This window comes from Podarcis gaigeae (assembly GCF_964106915.1).
Source record: "Podarcis gaigeae genome assembly, chromosome: 11".
In the NCBI taxonomy this organism is placed as follows: domain Eukaryota; kingdom Metazoa; phylum Chordata; class Lepidosauria; order Squamata; family Lacertidae; genus Podarcis; species Podarcis gaigeae.
In genome coordinates, this window is record NC_139687.1 from 8,744,710 (window position 1) to 8,761,151 (window position 16,442).

At 41.4% G+C, this 16,442-nt stretch overlaps 1 protein-coding gene across 15 annotated transcripts in view; it reads right to left on the reverse strand.

Annotated features, from left to right (window-relative positions):
* Window positions 1-1,038: 1,038 nt before the first annotated feature.
* Window positions 1,039-16,442, reverse strand: part of CDC14B (cell division cycle 14B) — a 56,779-nt gene continuing 41,375 nt past the window's right edge. For 2 of the 15 annotated variants that reach the window (XR_014555972.1, XR_014555975.1), the window contains exons 12-15: window positions 16,292-16,392; window positions 14,893-15,037; window positions 10,727-10,846; window positions 1,039-5,761 (exon numbers count right to left, since the gene is read on the reverse strand). Coding sequence is in view for 7 of the 15 variants with exons in the window: in XM_083702056.1 (XP_083558182.1) it covers window positions 5,722-5,761; window positions 6,039-6,095; window positions 10,727-10,846; window positions 16,292-16,392 (318 nt within the window). In the remaining 8 variants the exon portion in view is untranslated. Of the gene's footprint in view, window positions 5,762-6,038; window positions 6,096-6,383; window positions 6,498-10,726; window positions 10,847-14,892; window positions 15,038-16,291; window positions 16,393-16,442 lie in introns of all 15 variants that reach the window. The other 13 variants (XM_083702056.1, XM_083702057.1, XM_083702062.1 and 10 more) reach the window with 10 other exon arrangements.

Sequence of the window (16,442 nt, forward strand, 5' to 3'; positions counted from 1 at the left end):
GTCACAGATGTAAGCTAAACCAGATTGGGTGGTTTTGGGTTGTTGTTTTTGAAAAGAGAGGATTGTTTTGAAACTTGATGGCAAAACCCCATAGGCACTTGGCAGCTGTTTTTCTGACCTGAGTGAAATGTACCTTCGCCTATGCAAAGCAATTGCACAATTTTGAGAGGTTAGCAAATAAACAAAAGCCTGCTTATTGGTTGGGGTGTGAGGTGGTATTTTCACAGTGATAACTCTTCTTACTCCGTAATGCTCAAAAACTGCAAGGTGTAGTGTTTACGGTTTCATTTCCAGTTTGGAGAGTGGGTTTCTTGGGAGTGAATATGACCAGAGAAATAACTGGGAAGCCCTGTGGGTGGGCTGGATCCCTGCAGACTGCTGGTGAGGTCCTGCAATGCGGGAATGTCCCCTCCCATCAATAAACATTCATACATAAACTTAACTAAATAAGTGAGTCCAGGTTAGAACTCTTGTTCTCTGTGGAGAGTATTCTTTTGGGGTATGGCAGTGTGTTCCTTCCTGTGAAACCATACTTGAAGTATCTGGCCTTAGACAACTTTATACCACTTCAGTGAGGCTACTGACATATGGAAGTTTTATACAGGATTAATCAATCCATCACTACTCGTTGGCATTTCATCTACAATTGTAACAGCCTCCATGTGCTTTGTTGACCCTTCTGAAATTATGTTGTGTTCATCCAGTTTGGGACTAGGCTTGAAGGCATTGCAACTTCCTTGCCTAATTAATGAAAAAAATGGTTTTTAAAAGCCCGTCTTATTTTGCAGGAGTTGCACTAATCACTGTAGATAATTTAGGTGTTGTACTTGGGCAGTCGCTTTGAAATACAGAATCCCTCAAGTAGCCCCAGGTAAAAGGGTTATTCTGTAATGCATGTGAATTTAATTATGGCTCCCTTGCAGCTAAGGCATGGATACAAATTCCTCCAGAGAGAGACAGTCTACCAAGAAATTGTTTTCCCTTGAATGGAAAGGACCAGTGCCTTTTTATACCAACATTACACATTGCAGAGCCTGATATAAGCAATATATTTTATTTGTATACAGTTCTCTTATATGTCAGTATTTATATAATCAAATTACACTGGTTTAATAAGAAACACACACTATCAGATCAAATTTCCAAGATAGTATTAATTTACCCTTAAAATACCTTTAGCAAAATAAACTTCCTTTCTTGATTTCTTTAAAAAATATTATCATTTTTTGTTTTAAAAAAAGATGAGCAGTATTGATTACACCACATATTTGGAACAAATGATCTGTACAAGAGTTTCCAAGGCAATACATTATAAAAACTGTAGGGCAACATATAGGGGAAATATAAGTGGCAACTTGGGTGGGTTGGGGAAGGCTATGTTTTTGTCCAGTTTTGAAACAGCACAGCTGTTGTCATAGCAGGTGGATGTTTGAGAATGACCTTGCCCTAAGTTGGCAAGTTTGAAAATTGTGCCGCAGTTGCGATAAACCGGTACTGATTTGGAATAATTTCAGGGGGTGGGGTTGGTGTGTACATAGAAGGCAAAACCAGTAGCTGAAATGGCATTCATTTAGTAGCTCTATAAAAGCCCAAGCAAATGATGCAGAAGAATTGTGAACCCTCTTTGGTTTACAAGCCTGGAAAATGCAACAAGCCCCACTTTAGGCATGAGAAAGGGCTTAGAAACACAAGAATATATTTTCCTGCTGACTTACCAGACTGTGTCCCTCAAAGATGGTTTGAGATGCGTAAGACCTGGAACTAGAGTTCTGCAAAAACTACCAAACTTAACATGAAGTAAGAGGTGCCTTAAACTGGAGCAGTGGTTTTCAAGTGGCAGTTGTTGCAATGGCACTCCCATCATTTATATTTGCGTTATTAAGGAACAGGAGAATTGCGTGTGTGAGAAGTGTGTATAGTAAAATGTTCAGGGTTTAAGAGAAGTCATCTCTCCAAAGTTGGGTGGCTAATAGCAAATGTGATTCTGTACACATATGGCAGTAAATACCGCTGAAAACAGTGAGGCTTCTAAGGATTGGGCTGTTAATGATTGAGCTTCTCCCTGCAACTTAAAGGTCTTCTAATCTTTATAGGCCAACATTTAAGGTTTTGAGTGTGGGGAGTGGAAGTGTGGCTGAACAAAATTTGGAGAGAAGCCAGCTAGTAAAACAGTAAGTTGTGTGGACTAACAACAGTTGTGGACTGTTAAGTAATCTTTCCTTCTATCAAGCCTAATTTAGTTAAGTGAAGGCTCAAGCAATTCTGTCTTGGGTGTCAACCTCCCAGGATCGGTCTGTCATATCCCATGGGACATCCTAAGCATTTCCTCTCAAAGGCTGACATGGACTCGGGTCTACCCTACACTGCAAGAAGCTACCAAATAGCACTTATGTTCAGGCCTCGGATAACTGAAATATTGTTGCTTGCTTGTTTTTAGTAGTATTTAGTAGTAGTTGTATTTTCTGCATTGGCTATCCCGTAAATTAGTGCAATATTTTCAAAGACCACAGGAGGAACTCTTCTAAGGTTATGTTGTAGAGAGGAATTACAGTCCCAAACTTCAAGGAAATATTTAAATCACTGAAGGAGAAACCCCACTAAGTAAAATGGGGGCGGGGGCATTGATGATCTCTTTTGAAGATGAATATCATCCCTATGCCTTGCGCAGTCCTGCAAGATCTGAATTTGCCCAAAACAGATTAGTAGACAATCGTTTCTTTCCCTCCAGCAACTCAGAATTGACAAGCCAAGGCTATATATCTAGTAGGCTGAGATCTTGGCTAATCTTCATCCCCTGCCTAATGGGATTCAGTAGGCTTACATTTTGGAACTCAAAGGTAATTAACATAGAATCATAAAGTTGGAAGGGATCCCAAGGGTCATCTAGTCCATGTACTGAGCATAACACTCTGGTAGCAACACCCATTGTAAGGAAAGGCCAGAGTTGCTGTTCTAAAAGCAAATTATATTCCCATGAAGCAACTGGGTTTAGTTTTTTTATATAAAGTAAGTTATGGTTCCATATAAACTACCTTCTCGCATCCTAAAATTCAGGCCCCCATGTATGTATATACAGATCTTGAGTATCAATCCATTTGACACGATCAGGGGTTGGCAAACCTTTTCAGCAGGGGGCTGGTCCACTGTCCCTCAGACCTTGTGTGGAGCTGGACTCTATTTTTTTTGGTGGGGGAATGAACAAATTCCTCTGCCCCACAAATAACCCAGAGATGCATTTTAAATAAAAGCACGCATTCTACTTATGTAAAAACACCAGGCAGGTCCCACAAACAACCCAGAGATGCATTTTAAATAAAAGGATACATTCTACTCATGTAAAAACACACAGATTCCAAGACCGTCCGCAGGCTGGATTGAGAAGGCGATTGGGCCGCATCCGGCCCCTGGACCTTAGTTTGCCTACCCATGTTCAAGATTAACGTGGCACATTTTCTCATTATTTTTAACAGGCTGTATCTATTTGGATCCTCTTATTTGCCTAGCTCTACTGGACAAGATAAATACCCAATATGAAATGAGTAGCAGCAGGAGACTAGATCCGCTGGGCAGAAGGTGGTTTGGTTTCATGACCAAATAGTTGGGGATGATGAGAGTTGTAACCCAAGCACTGGAGGGCGACAGAGACATTACAAAGTCCTTACTCATAAATCACTTTTACAGAGTAAGGGGTGGGGACTGTGGCTCACTTTTTGGTGATTCTAGTATTTGGTACCATGTGCACAGGCTGTGAAACCAAATACTGGCTCTATCAGTCCAGCATGATGTAGAAACATCACATTCTTTCAAATATATTCCACGCATAAAGTCTGCAGATTCTTAAATGAAAGCCGCTACGCCATGGAGAAATTTTGGGGTAACGTGAAGCAACACAGTGATTTAAAGTAAAATGCTGGAAGTTACAGGCCATGAATAAGGGAACCAATTTTACCGAATGTGTCCGTTGTGGCAGTGAGAATTCAATCATAACATATTCATGAAACTATAGTTGCATTTCTTGGCAACTGTTAGCAGCAACTTCTTCATTGAAACTATGATGGTTAGCAGCTTGCTCAATTTCAAGTGGCTAGCAGTCTCTTAGTTTTAGGTTTCTTTTGCTAGCCCCACAGGGGAAGATACCGCCCTCCCCAGCCAAATCCTAAGGCACAAAGCCAACGCCCTACTTAAAAAGTAGTAGCAACTGCCCTCGAGTAGATAGGTGTTCTTGTGCCACTTTCTGGCTCCCACAGCAATTTTTCCCTAGGCAGGAAAGAGCTGAGTGGAAGAAAGACAGCATTCCTGGAGCAGGATTGTACCGCACCTCCTGTCCCTTTAAGATCTAACAATGTGGCCAATGCAGCTGTCAAAGTGCTATGTCCAATAACAAAGGGCAGAAAGAAGCATCATGGTGCTTTGGCCCTATTCTTCCAACTTTTTAAAGCCACAAATGAAAATTATGATAGTTTAGGATGCTCCAGGTACACTTGCCTCCAGGGCTGCTACTACTGCTTCTCCATTAAAAAGGTAATTTAAAGCTGCAGTGTGTCAGACAAAGAGGCTATTGCAACTCCAGTCAGAGATCAGTGCTAGAGCCCATGCAATTCTATTCAGAAGGTCCAGGTTCAATCTCTGGCTTCCCCAGGTAGGGCTGGCGTATAGATTCCTGTCTGAACCCCTAGGTAATGCTGTAGTTCAGGCATGGCCAAACTTGGCCCTCCAGCTGTTTTGGGACTACAACTCCCATCATCCCTAGCTAGCGGGACCAGTGGTCAGGGATGATGGGAATTGTAGTCCCAAAACAGCTGGGGGGCCAGGTTTGGCCTATGCCTGCTGTAGGCTGTAGGACATATTGGTGCCCACAGCAGCTCTAAAGGCTTGAAGAGAGACTTCCCTAGCATTGCTTTTATAGACATGAGATGGTGTGTGTAAATATCTGCAAAAAAACAAGTTACTAGGAAGCTCACCTTGCCTCCTGCATTTTGGGCAAAACCAGTAGTGTTAGGGTAGTTTTTCTCTACTTGCACAGGAGAACAACTTTCCAAAGTGGCCCTAAAGTATGGCACATACAATCTTTACATTTAAATTAGAAGCAGTAAGTAACTCAACAGACAGTGGTGTAACTTGGAAGAGAAAAAAATAGAAACCCCAGAAAACAAAAACATGAAAATAAATCACAATTTGATGGACGCTAGTTTAGTACTATGTTACCGCTTTATAAAAATCCTATTAAAATTAGGATAGTCAAACTTGTATGGAGCTGTTTATGGGTGGGGGTGGGGGGAATGAAATATCACTTCTCTCCACCTAGGGAAGAGAAATTACATTGATAACTTACATTTGTCATTCCAAATAGCTAAAATGCCACAGTTGTGGTGGTGCTTGACAGAAGCTAGATGATTGCCATCACATTTTATATATGAGTGCTGTAAAGAAAAGAAAGCTCTTTTGATAACAAGAGTTACTCAGACTGAAGGCTAAAATTTACACGCTGCTTTTTATATTTGGGAATAATTTCCTAGCATTAAAAGTAAAAATGGTACAGTTTACAGTAATTTAGGGTCCTCACACAAAAGTTCTCTTCACAAAACTAAAACGTCTTCCAACTAAATATAAAAAATAGACCACCGCTTTTTTATATATATATACAAAAAAGTTTCTTCCAATTGTTTTAATTGCAGCAATGTCCTTTGGTTTCCCTTGCATCCTCTTCCACTCGGATTGCTTTTAACGCAACACAGTTCTGGTTCTTGGGTTGGGAGCACTGCTGAAATGATAAAAATGAGGCGTGCAAGATGTCAGATACACATGGCAAAACACAAACCAGTAATTTGAGCATCGCTAGCCAATATAAAACTAAGAAAGCAAACAATATAGGGGCTCGGGGAGGGAAAGAACCACTCACAGACGGCATTTTTGAAAGCGATGCAACATCTGTAGTAAACGGAAGCACAGGCCAAGGAACTCAGATTACAAACAGTGAAGCAGGGAAGGGGGGCAGGGAGAGTTCAGGTCTATAAAGGGATAGCAGTGGAACAAAGTACCATAAGCGCATTTGTTGTAAAGCATCCCTTTTCCTCCTTTCCCTCTGAGGCACCAGACTGTAGGAAAAGTAGAGAAAGAAAAGGTAAAGGGAAAACAGTTCTTTCAAGACCAGCCAGAGTTTAATGCATGAAGTACGGTCGTTTTATTCAGCTTTCAGTTTGAACAAGGAAGACCAAATGCAACTAATGATATTATTAAAAGCAGATGGAGATCTTTTAAAACAAAGTGTGTGTGTCCCACCCCCTGCCCCCCCCCCGGGCAGTTTTTCATGGTTAAATAGTTAAACTATCCCTGAAAGAAACTAAAAGTATTTCTTACTATTTAATTAATAGTGTAGGACTTACGGCGTATTTGATCCTATTCTTCAAGCGCCTTTTAAAATCCATTCTCTCTCCACTCATCGTGTCAACACAACATCTTGCTCCCTAAACTGCTATCTGTAGCAACATGGGACGACTCTTTCATTTGTAGCAAAGGTTTCCAGACATTTTCAAGAGAAAGAGGGGAGGGAGTTACTTAAGCACTCTTGAAAACTAAGTAGGAGCTTAAGATCCGGGGGTTTTTTTCTGAACTGGCTGAGGCAATCAGATGCAGCCGCTCCGTATAAGCGCTTGTGAACAACCCTGATATAGAAGCAGTTCTACATATATGTAATGTACTTCTCTAACAATGGTTGTTTCCCCTGCAATAGAATTTCTATGCTGTCACAACCCACAAAATGCCTGGTGGTAGCATAGGGTAGGGCATTGAGGGACCTTACACAGAGCGCCTGCTAAGACTGATAAGCCTACCTTGCAAGATCTGTCACACAGGTGTGTCTTGCGTATGTACAACAGAGCAGTGTCCTTAGAAGTTCAATCTACTGACCAGACCAAGGACTGTGGCACAATGCACATTATGAGACTGAGGTATGGAAGGAGGCAAGGCAAAGGAAACGTACTAATTATTTCCCCCAGGGGCATTTGCTTTTCTGTTTATGCGCCACAGCACTGGACCAAGGGATACATAAAACTGCTGTGTGGCCAACATTGCAAGTTGCTTTTGAAAACAACTCCCTCCACGCCCCATTTGGGTCACCTGTATGTTTCTAGGGTTTGTTCTGAGTTTTCCAGAATTATAGGAGTCAGTTCCCACAACTCCAGAATTCACTTCTGGGTGGGGAATACAGTGTGCCAAACCCCCCTCTGTATATAGGACTTAAGAAAACAAGTTATAGAATTACTTGTCTTCACCCTTTACTGAAGGGAGGTGTGAACACCACTAAGTTGTATACCCTAGTTTAGGATTCCAGAGTATGGGCTGCAGCCAATGCCAGTTCTACTCAGAAAACACCCACAGATATCCCCTCTGCAAAGAGAAAATAGTCCTTCTGTTCAGGAATTTGGACACCTTGGCAAACTATTGTTGGGGGAAACCTGGAAACGGAAGACAGAGGGCATGATTTTGCAACCCATAATCTTCCAAACTGATTTTATTCTTTTTAACACAGTGAAGCATAACAGATTCGTTTTTGTTATCTTCTCTCTTAACATATCATTTCTAAAATTCCACAAGATGGGATGAGCCACATCACAAGTGCACCTTGGTGTCTTGGCTGGTTCCTGGATTTCCATTCTCTATTAAATGTTTGATATTATTTGACTGAAACAATTGTCCAACAGGCTGAACAAGGGGAGCGTCCATCACTATTCAAGGTGATGTAGAAAACTGAGGGGGCGAATCATTTTAGGCTTGAGGGCCACATACCCTCGCAGGCAGCCAGGGGTAATATTCATGCAAGTCTTACCACTGTGCAACAGATTACAGTCCAGCAGCGCAAAAAAGCAGATTTCTACACATACACCTGTCCATTCACATTTGAGCCTAACAAGAGGCATTATCACAGTTTGAGCACACATTCTTGGCAAAGCACTTAGGAAGAGGGTGACCTATTGGAGGAGGGCAGCTGGAGGGGGGGGGCATCTTGAGGGCCAAAGAAAGAGGTCCAGAGAGCCACATTTATGCCTAGGCCTGAGGCTCCTCACTCCTGATGTAAACGACTAATTTCTGCTACTCAAAACACCAGCGTACAATTCCTCTCTAACCTCGGTTCCACTAAAGTCAAAAGAAATATGGCAACCAAAAAACTACAGGAAACTACTGGGCGATACTGTATATCGATATATGATCCAAAACTGGTTTGAAGTCCGTATCTTGCTAGCGGTTTCATAATTTTTGACCTGGGAATAGATCGCAAATCACGATGTGTGTGTGTGTGTTTGGGTGTGTGCTAAGCAAAAATCATAATGTGGGGAAAACCATGAAGTCAGCCAATGCTCTCGATTCCTGCAGCCCGTTAACTCTGCCTGCTCAGCTTCCTGCAGGAGGCAGCGAATCACAAGAGCAGGTGCCAGCAAAAATTACAATGCGGGAGAAAACATGAAGCCAGCCAATGCCTCTACATGGCTCCATCTTTATTTCAGATGTTGTGATTTATCAGTATATTGCAATGTTTAGCCGATGATATATCATGATGGTGAAAACCAGATATTGCCTGGCCCTACTGTGTACTATTTAAATCACAATTATCCAATGCCTAAAATATCCAGTTCATGCAACAATTTAGCCTGTGGGCCCTTAATCTACTGACCCAAGATATCTTCTAAGGAAAGGGCCCGTTCAGATGAAATACGGCTTGAGCCTTGTGCCTGCATGTTTTGTTCTTGCACCATTTTTTCTCTCCTTGGCACATCACGACTGAAGACTTTCTTGGTTAACCAAACCTATAAGGCAGAATCCTTGTTGCACAGCAGAAATCTGCTCATGTAAGAGATTTCACCTTCTCTTTTCCCCCTGTAGCCTCCCCATTTTCTTCAAAGGGTCCTCAGAGAGAAAGGAGAAGGGAAGGGGTGGCATGTTTGTGTATATGGTTTGTGCATATCTTGTCTTAATAAGGCAAGATGTAATATCTGAATCTGGTCAAGTAAAAAGTGTGGAGATTGAAGGCAGAGATCTATTAGCGTGCAATAGAACGTTAGGGATATTTGAAGACGAAGAAGTTCAGATAAAGGCATACCAAAGAAAATAGTAAGACTGTGCAGAAAGAAGGAGGAAAGATAGCCAGCAGAAAACAGCAGGTTTTGAGAAACTAGTTCATTTTTCATTCTGCTTTAACAAGCTGAGTAAATAGTTAGTGGAATGTGAAAGTAGTGGAAATACGAATAATTTTGAAGCAAATATTAAAAATAAAAGCAGGAATTGTTTCTGCTGAAGCCATTTAGAAAAATAAGTATTGTCCAGATAAAATTTCATTGACATTGTAAGGCTGGGTGGCTGTTACTGCCGTAAGGTGTTTCATTCACTACACAAGAGTAAGACCATGCGCCTTGATAGCACGAAACAATAGTGCTGCAGCAAGTGGATTCAGGTGAAGGGCTAGTAGGAAACAGAAGAACAGAACAGCTGGAGAAGGGGAATGAAATGCTGGATAGAGGGGATAAAGCTTCTCAACAAAAGGACTCTGCCCAAATACATCCAAGGAGGAACGTAAATCTTTGCCAAGCCAGGACAACCCTGCTGCCTTGGAACTAGATCGTGTGGTTGGAGGGGGAGGGGAGCATGGAAACCCAGACTAGCATCTCTACTGCAAGAATACATTTCAAAATGCACCATCAACAACCCAATTTACACCCCCCAAAAATATACATGCATTTTTTTCAAACTTTGATGTAACACAATTTCTATTTCCTTCTGTTAAACTAATGGCCAGTCTAATATAAAGTACTTTGTTATTTAAAAAAACAAACCAATAGTAGCACCTGTATGTTTTTCAAATTGGTGACTGATTAATCATGGGCATCTTTTAGTCATTCAAAATATATCTTAAATACACCAATTAAGCAACAAAATCTTGCAATCCTGTATGTCCAAGTCTCCCCTCCCCCCATTGTTTTCTATAAACACCATGCCTCTTGCTCAGTTCTTTAAGGCTTTTGCATCTAAACAGAGGAGGCATTTATGTAATTTTCATATTCTTATATCTAAGAGACTCTCTCACCCAGACAGAAGTCTTTTAAACTTGTTTTACAAGGGGAGGCTGATGGTATAAAAACATCTTTTACTGATTTACTTCAGCTTACTTTCAACCTTCATACGTGGCTTCTGAGGTTGTCACCCATCCAGGCAGTGGCCAGAGTTGGACCTGCTTAGCTTCACAAAGATGGAGACCTCATATGCCTTGATGATACATGTTATTGAAAACATCCACACTTAATTCATGTAGTTCTGGCTTAAATGCAGTTTTCCAATACATTAGCAAAGGATCCACTTCTACTTTTAAACTAACTGGCAAGAGCTCTGACTATAGTTTTAAGTATGCCAGGATCACAAACCACAATTTGACGTGGGCTTATTTGAAAAGGGGACCCCCGCCTCTCAAAAGCTAAACGTAGTTCCTCCCACCCCTCAAATTCAGAAAGAAGAAACAGGTTAGTTCAAAACTTAAAGAGGATGCTTCTGACCTCATGGCTGTGCTGAAGGAGGGAAGGGGGAATCTGTGAACTCAAAGCTCACTGCTACTTGGACTAAAACTACGGTTCAGTGTTTGTCTGAAAGCAGCATTTAATTCAAGCAGCAGAAGCCTGAATTTTATTTAAAGTCCAGCCTTAATTAATTGACAGTGTCTGCAGGGCAGCCCAGTAGTTCTCACCTTTTAAAACTGCCTTTCCTTGCAGTAGACCTGGTTGTTCTTTTAGAATGGCCTGAATTGCTGTCAGAATTGCTAGTTTCAGGCTGTTTACTTTTCTGAACACTGGACTGCAGAATTACCCTGAAAGGAGTAGGAGAAAGAAATTACTTAAAAGTAAACTGAAATGTACATAACGTACGAAGATAAATATGGCATATAGTTTTCTACCTAAAAAAACCTACATAAGATGCTTAAAAGACAGGATTTTGTGGACAACTGATTTTGATCTTTCCTCATTGTGTGTGGGGTAGTATTCAGATTTCTGCTCTGTTTTAAATCCACTAAAACTTTTCATTCAGACTATACAGCCAACCATTTTGGGCTCAAGTTTTTACTTCCAAAACAGAGAAGCAAAAGGTTTTCTTTCTTTCTTTCTTTCAAGTGCAACAAAAGTGCCTTTATGGATCCTACCATACAAACACCTCTGCATTACTCCTGGATGTCCTAGACAAGGCACGGGTGACCACACAATCCAACATATGAACTGATACTAAGAAATATCTAAATATAAAAAAGGAGAAGTGATTGCCTAAGCTTGACCACTGGAGTTTATAACCAAAGAAATTGGTTTTTACACACATGGAAAAACCATCTGTGAATCCCTACACTGGGGCTCAGGATTTACAAATGAACTCTTTGGTTTTCAAAAAGTTATGTGAACTAACACTTTTTTTTAAAAAAACACAAGATGATTTCTGCTTTGCTGCTATCCTGTTCTCCTAATATCCTTGTTTTGTTTTCATGCTTTCCATGGGCGGTGAAGCAGGAACAAACTTCTTAAATTCCTCCACTTCGCTACCCAGTTATTACTGGAGAGGGGAGAGATTTCATCAGCATACATTACCCAACTGCATCCCCTCCTCTCCTAGCTGGTGAGCTGGTGCATGCTCACACAGCATCTTGGATAACCATTTCTAGAGGGTGATGCTTGGGGGGTGCACTTTGGTCCTGTGGAGCCTTCAACGTAGGGTTCCTCAAGGTTCAATCTTATCCTCTATGCTATTTAACATCTACATGAAACCGCTGAGTGAGGTTATTATTCAGAGTTTTAGAGTACGTTGTCAGCAATGAGCTGATGACACACAACAATTTCTCCTTTACATCTGCAAGTGAGGCAGTGGATGGACAGGACCATTGTCTTGCCTCGGTCATGGACTGAAGCTCAATCCAGGTCAGACCAAGACATGGTCAGTGGGCAGCTCCCTAGACCGGATGCCAGCTCTTGATGGAATTACACTCCCTCAGAAGGAGCGGGTGCATAGCTTGGGGGTACTCCTGGATCCTTTGCTTTCGCTGGAGGCTCAGGTGGCCTCAGTGGTGTGGAGCACCTTCCATCAGTTTTGGCTGTTGACCCAGCTGCACCTCTATCTGAACAGGGATGACCTAACTTCCATTGTCTATGTTCTGGTAATCTCTAGGCTGGATCACTGTGATGTGTTATATGTAGGGCTGCCTCTGAGGATGGTTTGGAAACTTCAGCTGGCGCAGAATTTGGCATCCAGGCTGCTCACCGGGGCAGGACGGTTTGAGCACATTACGCCAATCCTGGCCTGACGGCGCTGGCTGCCGAATAGTTTCCGGAACCGATTCAAAGTACTGGTTTTAACCTGCAAAGCCTTAAGTGACTCAGGACCACAATGCCTCAAGGACCACCTATTTGAACCACCCTGGACCCCGCAATCATCATCTGAGGCCATTCTTTGTGTGCCTCCTCCACGAGAGGTCCAGGGGGGTAGCAACACGAGAACAGGCCTTTTCTGCAGTGGCTCCCAGTTTGTGGGATGCTCTCCCCAGGGAGGCTCGTCTGGCACCTTCATTATACCTCTAAGGGTGTTCTCTTCTACCAGGCCTTTGGCTGATTAACAATTCTATGTCCTTTTAAATGTGTTTTTGGGAGGGGGGTATTATTGGCTTGCTCTTTTTTTGGTTCTTGTTTTTATTACGTATTTTGTGTTTTCATTTGGTATTTTTATGGTGTGAGCCACCCTGAGATCTTCGGATGAAGGGCGGTATACAAATTTAAACAAATAAATCCCATATCTTCATGAAGCTCTGATACTGTAGAAGAATGTGCCCCCGTCTGTTCCTGTAAGCAATTAAGTGGGCTGCAGTAATAGTTCTGTTCATTGAAACATTCCAGGAGGGACAATGGCTAGGTGACTATGGATTTCTTTATTCTTACTTTTTTAAAATAATAATAATAATAGTGCTTATATTTTTGATATGCTTTTAGTTTATTTCTATTTATTCTATTTTTAGCCACTTTAGATATCTAAAAAGGCATTCCTGAAAACTTTAAAAGGACAGTAAAAATTCAGGTCAGCTATTAAAAAAACAAATTTCCTCCACAAAGGGTATGAACCAGTCATTGAGAGGACAATTAACAGAGCAATCCTAACTTACCTTTACACCAGAATTGGGGAAGAGGGAAAGAGTGATTAGCTGGTACAATGGGAGCCAGAGCAGGAGGCTGGGAACAACAGATTTCACCCCTCCTGCAGTAGGAGGGAATTAACTACAGCCACCCCATGACAGGCATTCAGTTTCAGTGATTCTGTGGGCATGTGAGGGAAACAAAGGGCCTATGGTTCTGGTGTTCCCATAACCAGCCCCGATAAACACCCTTGTTACCTCCTCCACCCAATATCACTGGTGGAAGGTCTATGCCAGTGGAGATCTAAGTGTCTTCTCACTGGTACACCTCCATCTCCATCATAGGAGCACTCCCAGGGACAAAGGATTGCTCCATTAAGATGCTAAATCTCTCTTCTACAACAGTGGCCCCTCCTTCTCCCCCCACATTTTGTAAGTGGGTGCATTTCAGATAAGCGACAGGTTCTGCAAGACTGCCACTGTAGTGGCAACTGAAAAGGGGAGAGACAGTTTAATTCCTCACTGTAATTGCCTCTTTCGCTTTGTGACACCAATTCATTTCACTGGTTGCAATGCATAGCTCATCGCTTCTGTTGTGAGACAAGAAATGTGCCTCAAGTCTCCAGGAGTTAATAAAATGCAAGCTATTCTAAGCACACTAAGGCTGATGTGTATACAGTGATTTACTGCATTTTTAAAACTAAAAATGCAGAATATGCTGATTTCCAGAAACAACACAGAGCAAGACAATGGTCTTCAGCTATATAGAATGGGAGCGGGCATCTGAATGAAATGGCTAGGAGCTGCTATCAAGGTTCCAGCAATATGTGAATGACATCCTGTTCTTTCTCTTTATTCCCTGCATTGTAGGGGGTTGGACTAGATTGCCCTGGGAATCACTTCCAGCTGTACATTTCTAAGATTCTATATTTATCAAGTTAAGGAAATCATCTATGCCTCATTTCTGTAGGTTTAAATTGGAGCATATAACCTACTAAGCTAGTAAGAGTTAAGGACTGAAAGTTGCAATGAAGCACAAGCTGCTCAACACAATACCTTCTTGTTAAAGATACGAGAAAATGTGAAATATTCCAAAGTATCACTAGGGGGCATAAGGCCTCGTTTCTTAAATCGGCCCAGTACAATCCAAGACACAACAAACTTTCCTTTTTCATAAACTATTTTGCATTTCCATCTTAAATCAGACAGAAAGGTAGGATTTAAGACTTTCATATGCGAAAAAATCCAGAATACCTGCAATCCAGAAAATAGTTTTCCCCTTTTCATTCCTTCACTTACAGCACAATCCTATGCAGCCTTATTCACAGGGATTGCAAGTTTCAGTGTCTGACCTGTACTGCCATAACAAAGCACTGTCTGCATCTTTTCAAACCCATAATCTGAGAATCAAAATCCAGCACAGATTACTGAGGCAAGGTAGGTATTCAAAACTAGTCCAGAACTTGGAGATGAAGAAAACCCCAAACGACCTTTCATATGCCGATAACAAGAGAACACCAGACAAGAAACGAACACCGTCCTGCAAATGCCTGGCAGTTTTCGAAGGGCAATTCTAAAGCACACAAATCGCAATCAGTTTTTCTTGTAAAAGCAAGTAGCCCAAGTTCCATAATGCCTTGTAAAAAAAAGGGGGGGAAGGGAAAAAGAAGGAGGGTGCAAAAGCTTGGTGCATGCATTTATGAAGGAGGCGAGAAGGTGAACTTCTGTAAAGAATGTAATAGGGACACACTTACACTATGACTCTGTCAAGGGAGGTCCTGCTGGACCTAGGTTCTTAACCCATCTAGACAGAATAGGAGGTTGGGAAGAAGGGAGCCACACACAATCCACCAGATGACAATGCTACTCAGGACAGACACCAGCATAGCTAGGAGACATCTAAAAAGGGGTGAGGGCGGGGAGGAAGAGATGGATATGAAATCAAAGGGGGAAATAAGGAACTCTTTTTTTAAAGAAATGAGTGGTACATTTCAGCCAGTTGCAGTTGAAAAAAAGGAAAAAAGCTCTATCCGTGTTCTTTGGTGCTGTGGGGGGAAATCCCTTCCCTGTTCAAAAGCCATGCTGTATTTTTAGGGAGATTATTTTAACCTTCGTTTGATTTACAAGGTGAATCTAGGAAGGATTCTGCAAATCACTTTTCACCTAAAATGCCCCAAACCCTGTCTTAGCTGGAAATTAACTGACAGATTTGTCCTAATGCCATTTAAGAATACAATTTAAGAGCCTGCTGCATCAGGGTCCATTTAGTCTAGCATCCTCACAGTGGTAACCAGGTACTTATGGGAAGCTAAAAAGCAGGACCTGAGTGCAATCTGTGCCCTTAAAAACACACAGGACAAAAGCTCGTTCATAATATAGCGTACCAATATTAAATGCTCTCTGTGGGAGGGTCCATCAATTCATAGCTGTCAACGTTTCCCTTTTTAAAAGGGAAATTCCCTTATTCCGAATAGGATTCCTTGCAAGAAAAGGGAAAAGTTGACAGCTATGCATCAATTAGGCTACATCTGCTTCACTAATATTTGGTCTGCCTGATCTAACAGCAACATCAGCATCAAAACATACATACACACACACTTCAAACAAAACAGAGAGAGAGAGAGATGTGCTGCTTTTCTACATTAAAATTATATTTTAAAAGTATTACATATTTTTTACCCGATATGCTTTTTTTCTAACCATAATGCACATGCAAAATAATTTATTTTGGCCAAAAACCTTCACACTCTCACACACAAACACAGGGAACTGTTCCAGTAGCAGTTTCCCTAAAAAGCAGAAAGCAAGAAACTTATAAGTTATGGGCAGTAAAACCAATCCTGGAAGGGCCTTGTTTTGTAGCTGTTTTGTTTTAAAAAATACACTGAAACAAAGAAGCTTTTAGGCAATGATGTAATGTTCGGTTTAGTAAGTGTTTTGTGATTTAGCCAATGAGCCTGATATGTTAGGAGATGTGGCAGAGAGGAGAATTTACTGCTGATAAGGAACTGAGAAGACTTGGACATCAAGGTGACAGCTAGTGGCAATGAATTAATTGTGTGCAACTTTTAGAGTACCTAAAAACATACTGAAGAAGTCAGTCTTTAAGAAAGAGGCTTTTGCATTTACAGATGCAAAATGAAATTAACTTACGTTAGTGGAACTGAGTTTCCTTTTGACTGCCGTTTACTTTTCAGGGCACGAAGCTTATCTCCTTGCGTAACGGAGTGCATTTCTTCTTCATCATCACTGTACTGTAAAGAAATAGTAAGCCATTGGAATAATAGTATACTTCAAAGTCTTG